Genomic DNA, 7,863 nt, shown 5'->3' with positions numbered 1-7,863 from the left:
ACACCGAGGCCCAGAGAGGGCCAGGGGTTTGCCTGAGGACATGCAGTGGAATCTAGATGTTCTGCCCCCTAGCCCAGCTGTCCACCTTCTCTCCCCTTCCCTCACTCAACCGTGAGCTCACACCTGCCCTCAGGACGCACATGCACACACACCTGTACCCACACATGTGCTCACAGACTGCACTGCATCCTTTGCCTCTGTGTCAGGGCACTTTAATCAAGTTCATGGGCTCCTCCATGACCTGTAGCTTGGCCAGTGTTCTGCAGCCCTGGGAGGTAGGCAGAGCCAGGGCTGCATCTCCATGTGCAGATAGGGAAAGGAAGGCCCAGAGCAAAAGGACCATGCCAAAGTCAAAGAAAATACTGGTTCTGAGGCTCTTTTCACAGCTGTTTCTGCCACTTTTGATACTATAGGAGGTTAGGGCCCAGATAACTTCTCTGGATGCCTAGAAGCAGAAAGAAGAGCTTTCCAGCATGGTTCCCAATGCCATCTGGCACCAGGACTGGCCAGGCCACATGAGGGCCCTCCCTACCTGGCACCTTTACCCTCAGCTCTCACAGGTCTCTTTAGAGAGTAGCCAGCCCACCATGCCCCAGCTAGGGTCTGGCCTAGAGTTGCCTCCCTGTGGCCCGTCACCCAAGCAGCACCACAGAGGCCCAGAGTGAAGGGGAAGGCCTTTCCATAAGGGGGCAAGGGCGCCAGGAACCCCACTATTTCCCCAGGTACAAGGTGCATAGCAGTCACAAAGTCACAGGACCTCATTTTACAGATGAGGAAACTAAGGATGAAAGCTCATGTAGGTCACCTGAGGTCACAGAGCCAGTCAGTGAAGAGGCAGGACTGGGACCCAGGCCTCCCAGTTTGGTTTATTCCCACCCCCACCCCAGCCATGTTCCCAACCTGTTCAGCTGAACAGCTCTGCACCCTCCTCCCCTTCATATATAGGCTTGACCTCAGGCTTCTCCCTGAGAATGAGTAGGGCCAGACTGAAGGGGGTAAGTCTATTCAGGGCATTGAAGATCCCTGCCACCCCCACCCGTCAAATCCGGTGGGACATCAGTCTGGTGTTGAGTTTACGGAAGAAAGATCGAAGCTTGCAAATCTTGCACTTTTTCTTGCGGCGACCCCGGGAGAAGCTTCGAGACCTGCCTTCCTTCTCCTCTTCTTCTTCTTCTTCATCATCACTGGCCCAGGGCCCCCAAGCACCCCCATTAAAGTCAGGATGAGCCCGGGGATTCTCAGCCGGGTAGCGCACAGGAATGGCGGTGCGGTTATAGTCGGCCAGGCGAGCTAGCAGGGTGCGAACCACATCAGGCCGCTGGCCAGCTAGGTCCTCTCGTTCGTAAGGGTCAGCACTGATGTTGAAGAGCCACACAGCCTGGCGGACGCTGGCCATGCGCTCCAGGTTCCACCAGCTATCTGGGAAGGCAGCCAGCGTCTGTGGAGGGATCCAGTCACCATTGCCGGGGTCTCCCGTCAGCAGCTTCCATTCACCCACACGGATGGCAGCCTGCACAGCGGTGTTCCAAATGCCAAACCCACCCTCCAGGGAGCCGTGCCGGGCGTGGTTGTAGAGAGGGTCAATGTTGTGCAGGATCTCTGTGCGTGGTGAAGCCCGGCCCTCACTGATGGCCGGCCACACATCATAGCCATCTAGCCCATCAGCTGCCGATGCAGTGCCACCAGCCAGACCCACCAGAGTTGGGTACCAGTCGGTGATATGTACCAGTGCCCGGCTGGTCCGGCGTTTTCGCTTGAGCAGGGGGCTGTGAACAAAGCCCAAGCCTCTCACACCACCTTCCCAATAAGTGCCCTTGCGTCCTCGAAGTGGCCAGTTGCTGCCACCCGAGAAAGTCTGGCCACCATTATCGCTGGAGAAGATGATTACACTGTTGTTGTAGAAGCCATAGCGCTTGAGGGCCCAGGTGATGTTGCGCACAGCCTCATCCATGCAGGTCACCATGGCTGCATACTTCCGCCGGGCCTCGTTGCCCATGCTGCGGTAGCGGTACAGGTACTCGCGAGGGGACTGCAGCGGCGTGTGCACTGCCTGGAAGGCCACATAGAGGAAGAGGGGCCGCCGGGGGTTGTGGCTGGCCAGGATGTGGCTGACGCGCTGGGCATAGAGCATGGTGGAGTACTGGCCACTGAGTCCCCAGGCCACGCTTTCACCCTCGTGCAGGTCGAAGCCACACACCCCGGGGCCATCACAGTTGTCGTAGGTATAGTAGTCCACGTTGCCTGTGAGTGAGCCCAGGAAGGTGTCAAAGCCCCGCCGGGTGGGCAGGCACTCCTTTCGGTAAAAGCCCAGATGCCATTTGCCCACCATGTGAGTGGAGTAACCTGCCTCCTGCAGCTTCTGTGGCAGTGTCACCTGGTCCAGGGGTAGGCAGTTGGGCTGGCGGGGGCGGATGATGGAGTGCTGGAGTCCTGTGTGGATCTGGTACCTGGTCAGGGGAAGGGAGGACACAGAAGGCAAAGATGAGCTACAGACCACCACTCCTGCTAATCCACCCCCAATATCACTCTGAGGGGGCTCTGGTCCCAGCACTATCAGCAAAAGATGGTAACAATAACCACCAGGTACTACCTAAGGGCTCAGCATTCTCATTGATCCACAACATTAACCGAAATAGGTATTTTCAGTTGATGTCATTTTATAGAGATCAAAGCTCAGAATGTTTAAGCCCAGGATCACACAGCTAGGGAGTTGAGAAGTTAAGAGAAGTTAAGAAGTTAAGAATCTAGATTAATAATAATTAATAAGTTGAGAAGTAATTAATAATTAATAAGTTGAGAAGTTAAGAATCTAGATTATTAATAACATTGATAATAGCTAACACCAAGCACTCAGTGTGTGTTTGGCACTGCATAAGTCTTGTTTTTTTTTTAATGAATGATCACACTAAATTGTCACCACCAACTAGAAGGTACCTATTATTATTTCCATTTCCCAAATAAGGAAACTGAGGTTTGGCAGGTTAAATCACTCGCCTGGTAATTCACATAGTTAGTAATTGGAGTAAGATTTGTATCCTAAGTAGTCTGGCTCCAAACTTCAAAGGTCCTGAGCAGTAAGCCACCAAATTGCTGTGGAGCCTAGAGCAAGTCCCATTCTCCGGAGCAAACTCACACTCACTCTTGAAAGCCCTATCCAAATGTTAGTCCTGCTGTCATATCTCCCACTGTTTTCTCAAAGAATGAGTGACTTTTACTTCTGGGGCCCCCAGCATTTAGTACACACCCTCATTGCCCTATTTGCCCATGGGAGTATTCCCAGTTGTACACACTCTCAGACCCAGTGATATGTAATGGAACTGTCCTTTCCTTGGCTTTGTATTCCCAGCACCCAAATCATGTTGAGAGGACTCTTGGTTCCTTGTGGAATGGACCAATGAATGAACAAATGAATGAATGAGTGATGACTCTCAGAGGGTTTTTAAGCCAAAAGAGACCCAAATCCTCATCTAATTTATTCAACTACTCTAAAAAAAAAATCAGCTGGGTGCAGTGGAGTGGCACACAGCTATAAATCCAGTGACTCAGAGGCTGAGGCAAGAGGCTCAAAAGCCCAAGGCCAGCCTCAGCAATTTAGCAAGACCCTCTGCAACTGAGACCCTGTCTCAAAATAAAAATAAAAGGGGGTGGGAATGTGGTTCAGTGGTAGAGTACTGCTGGGTTCAATCCTCAAAACACAGAAAGAAACCAAGGTCAGAGGAAGAGCAGGGTCACTCAGGGTCAGGGGCAAAGCAAAGACTTGAACATAAATCCAAGCACAGTGCAAGCAGGAACTCTTCAGGCTGCCCCCATCTCCTTTCATGTGGGGACCACAGTTTGCTCATGTGTATGTACAAGGGGGCTGGCTAGAATGGGAAGCCTCTAAGACCCATCTAGTTCCCAAATTTTAGGAGACAAAACTCCCACATGACTGTGAGCTCATGCAGTCCCTCCATCCAAGTCACTCAGGCAGGCTAACGCACCCTGCGGCAGAAGTTGATGTTCCGCAGAATCCTGAATTCCTCATTTATTCATTCATAGCCCTTCTTCCCGTTCTGTGGTCAAGGACCCCATGTGATCTGTTTATGGTGTCTTAAAAGTCCCAGAGTAAATAAGAAGCCTGGAACTTCACAAATGTGTTAAAATCCCACACCTTTTTCTCACCCTCAGGCATCCAAGTTAGTCAAGACCTGAGTATTTGACACCTTAAATTCGGGGAGGAGGGCTCTCTGTTTTGGCTTCCTTATCTTAAAGGTGTTATTTTGGTTAGCTATAATTATCTATTACTGTCATATTAACATTATGTGCTACACACATACATTATCTCATTTAATCCTCATTTTAAAAGCCTACAGGGAGACTCTGATTACACCCATTCTACATATAATGAAACTGAGGCTTGACAAAATGCAGAAACTGGCCCACAGTCAGACAGCTGGCAAGCAGTAAAGCTGAACCCTGAGCCCAGTCTATCCACCTCATGCTCAAAAGCTTTTGCTGATACCGCCTCTCAGGGCCTTAGTCAAGCTAATAAATGTCTGAACTTGATAGAAGCACCCTAGGATCTGAATCCCAGGACAGCCTCTGGGTGGGGCTCCATGGAGCACTGGCTTATAATGTGGGTGGGCCAGCTAAGAGTCACCAAATCCCATTTGCAAATAAGTAACATGAGAAGCATTGGCTCACTCCAGCTTCTTTCTCCAGCTTCACCAAATGTGACTGGATGCATTAACAAATGCTAACAAGATCAGTAAGTATCTGTCACATGGAGCCAGCTGCAGAGGGTGGGGGCAGAGGCTGGGCAGCCACACTCAGCTAACTTCACAGATCAGGGGCTGGAGAGCTGCCTTTGCTGGCTGCTCATTCCAATGCTGCTTAAACCTAAAGTCTCCACTCTCCAGAGAGAGAAATGCTAACCTGTGCACAACTCTTCTGGAAAGCGGATTCCTCCTTCCTCCTCAGGGGGTTAGTGATGTCTGGCACTCCTATGCCCCCCCCCCTTAACTCATGCACACCTCACCTCTCTTCCTCCTCCTTCTCTTCTCCCTCTGTATCTGGACCTAACCACTGAGTGCCAAATAGTAGAAAGAAAGGGCTCTTCTCGCAGCCCTCTTCCACGAGACCCCAACATGAGCACAGGTACCAGGCTGAGCTGTCCCTGACTTCGTGCCTCAGTTTCTCCCATCCAGGTGAAAGAAGACTAAGGCTCTGGCTCCTGAGATCACACACAGGACTCTGGGGTAGAACTTGAGAGAAAGTGTGCCTTGGCCCCCTTCCAAGGGGGATTAACTTCAGCCCAGCCAGAGGATTTTCTCCTGAGTGGCCAGAGTTTGCCTTCCACACCCCCACCTCCTGTTTCCCTGCTCTTTTAATCCTGATGCCTGCCTGGGGATGACTCCTTACGGAGAGAGCAACACATCTCCTTGGGGCTCCCAGCCAACTTGGAACTTGGGAGGATTTTGCAGATGGAAGAACAGAGACTTGGTGAAGTGAAGTAACCAGCCCCAGGCTACATGGGTCTCAGCATCCTAGGTGTCTTTCTTTTCCACCTGTCAATTCCTTAGTGTTCTCCCAACGTAATCATCTAACTACAGGGAGGTAGTGCAGGGACCCAAATCCTTCTGGTGACACCAAGGCTGCCACTTATGGATATCCAAACAGGTCATATACAACTCATTCCATGCTCACTGCTCCCTTTCAAGATAAAAACTGCTCTTTGACCCATTGCATAGACAGAAAACTGAGGCTTAGAGAAGTTAAGTGACCTGCACAGAGGCTCAGAGTCTGTGAATAGAAGCAGCATTCCAAATAAGTGTCAGAGGCTGCCATGTTCCTCTAACAAAGGGATGACCAGATGTCTTCTCCACATGGTGTGAATGTGCATGTCCTAGAACACCAGAGTGAGATCTCAAAGATTAACAAATCTAGTCAGTGTAAGGGGAGGGAAATTGAGGCCCAGAGAGGGCAAGGACTTGCCAACCATCCCACAGCTAACTAGAAGCAAAACTAGCCCGTAGTACGGGTTTCCCGGGTCCCAGAAAGGGTTGTTCCAACAGGGAAAATATATTAGTGTGTACTGGGGGGCTTGGACGCCCAGCCTCAAGGGTCCGGGCCATGCCTACCTGCCAGTGAGAAGCTGACTCCGAGAAGGTGTGCAGATAGGCTGGATGTAATAATTCTCCAACTTGACGCCCTCGGCTGCCAGCCGGTCCAGCGTAGGGGTCTCAATATCTGAGCCATGGTAACCCACGTCGTGATAACCCTGGTCGTCGGTGAGAATGAAGATGATATGGGGAGGCTGCGGTGGAGCGGCCGAGGGCTGTTCGCCCGCCTCCCCGGGCCCGTCAGCCACGAGGCTCGGCTTGGCCCAGTCCCAGGACAGGTAGCCGAAGCTGAGCAGGCTGACCAGAGAGAAGCCGGTGAGGGCGTGCATCGCCAAGTCGGCCGGCGGGTCCCTGCGCGAAGGGCTCCCGGGCCTCACTGCCTCGCGCGCCCAGGGCGCACGGCCCGCCCGCCGGCCTGGGTGCTGACAGAGCGCTCAGCGCCCCCGGGGGTGGCCCAGTGTCTTATCCCGGACCGGCAGACTGACGACGGAGTCGGACCTGCGCGGCCGCAGTGGGACGCTCCGGGAAGGTCAGGGCCGCGCAGAGCCGCCTCCCGCCGCCCGATCGATCGCCCGTCCCGCGCCGCCCTCGATCCCTCTCCCCCAGCTCAGCCCGGCCAGCCCGAGACGCGGCGGAACGGCTTCCAAAAAGTACTCTCCACCATCCTCTGACTCTCCTCTTCCTTTTTACCCCGGTTTTCTCCCGCCTCCTAATTTCTCTTGCCTTTGCTTTCCCTTCCTCCTCCCCCCCCCCCCCGACCCTCCAGCCCGGGGCGGCCTCTTGGCCCCTCCCGGAGTCCTCTGAACAGTCCGGCTCCCTGCAGGGCGGTGGGCAGGACCCTGGCGGGGAAAGGGAGGGAGACACTGGGTGGGCGGGCCTGGGGGGGGGGGGGGACACCGCGGGAGTGAACGTGAAAAAGTTGTAACATCTGCCGGGCCGAGCCCCAGGTGGAGAGGCGGGACGCCAGAGCGACAGCTCCGCCCCCGGGCGGGGAGCCCAGGCCCGCTCAGCCGGCCCGTTCCAGCGCCCGCCCCTGGACGGGATTGGGAAAAGGAGGGAGGGGGGCTGCTTGGAATTCGGTGGAACAATTCCGGAATGGCCCAGTCAGACATTCCTTCATCACGAAGTCTTAGCATCTCTAAGTGCCAACCCTAGAAGGGATGCGCACCACTCTCTAGGCCAATGGAGTCATTCTACAGATGCAGAAACTGAGGCCTTGAGATGAGTTGGGAACCAGGATCTCTCCTAAATCAGAGCAAGCTAGTGGCTTCTTCTCTGGGGTTCATAGTGGCTGCCTGAGATCAGTTCACTTCTGTGAGCCTGTACTTTGGCAAGTTGGGGCCTTGCCAGCTTTTCTCTCCTCTACCCTTCCCCTTCCTCATTCTGCAGTTCCCAGCTAGACTCTTAGGAGGGTGGGGCTGTTGTATACATATGCCTTATATCCACAGGGTCAGGCACACAGTGACAGTACAATCAGTATCTGTTGCATGAATGGAGGGATGCATAGGCTTCTGGGGTCACCCAGGCCAACTCCCACCAAGGAAACCTTCACACAAAAGCTTGTTGACTACAGCCAAGTAGTCATGGGAGCAAAGACAGAGGCAGCTGCATGCCTAGGGAAGCCCTGGGGCTTCAATGACTCAGAGACTACACCCTTGTTTCGAGCTGTTCACTGGTTGTCACCCAAAAATGTGGACCAGTGTCTCCAGATGCTCTAATTTTTTCAAAAGAATACCCAAATCTGGATTAATATGAGAATATT

General features: G+C 53.3%; 1 protein-coding gene across 1 annotated transcript; it reads right to left on the bottom strand.

Annotated features, from left to right (window-relative positions):
• Positions 1-207: 207 nt before the first annotated feature.
• On the bottom strand, positions 208-6,878 carry ARSI (arylsulfatase family member I). Its single transcript, XM_081308011.1, has 2 exons — positions 6,120-6,878; positions 208-2,447 (listed from the first exon to the last, which is right to left on the bottom strand). The coding sequence occupies exons 1-2, from the start codon at positions 6,428-6,430 to the stop codon at positions 1,040-1,042; spliced, it is 1,719 nt and encodes a 572-aa protein (XP_081164137.1). The 5' UTR covers positions 6,431-6,878; the 3' UTR covers positions 208-1,039.
• Positions 6,879-7,863: the final 985 nt, after the last annotated feature.

The sequence above is a fragment of the Spermophilus citellus genome, assembly GCF_964194105.1.
Source record: "Spermophilus citellus genome assembly, chromosome: 1".
Lineage (NCBI taxonomy): Eukaryota > Metazoa > Chordata > Mammalia > Rodentia > Sciuridae > Spermophilus > Spermophilus citellus.
The sequence above is the reverse complement of the archived record's forward strand: the minus strand, read 5'-3'. Positions and strand labels throughout refer to the sequence as shown.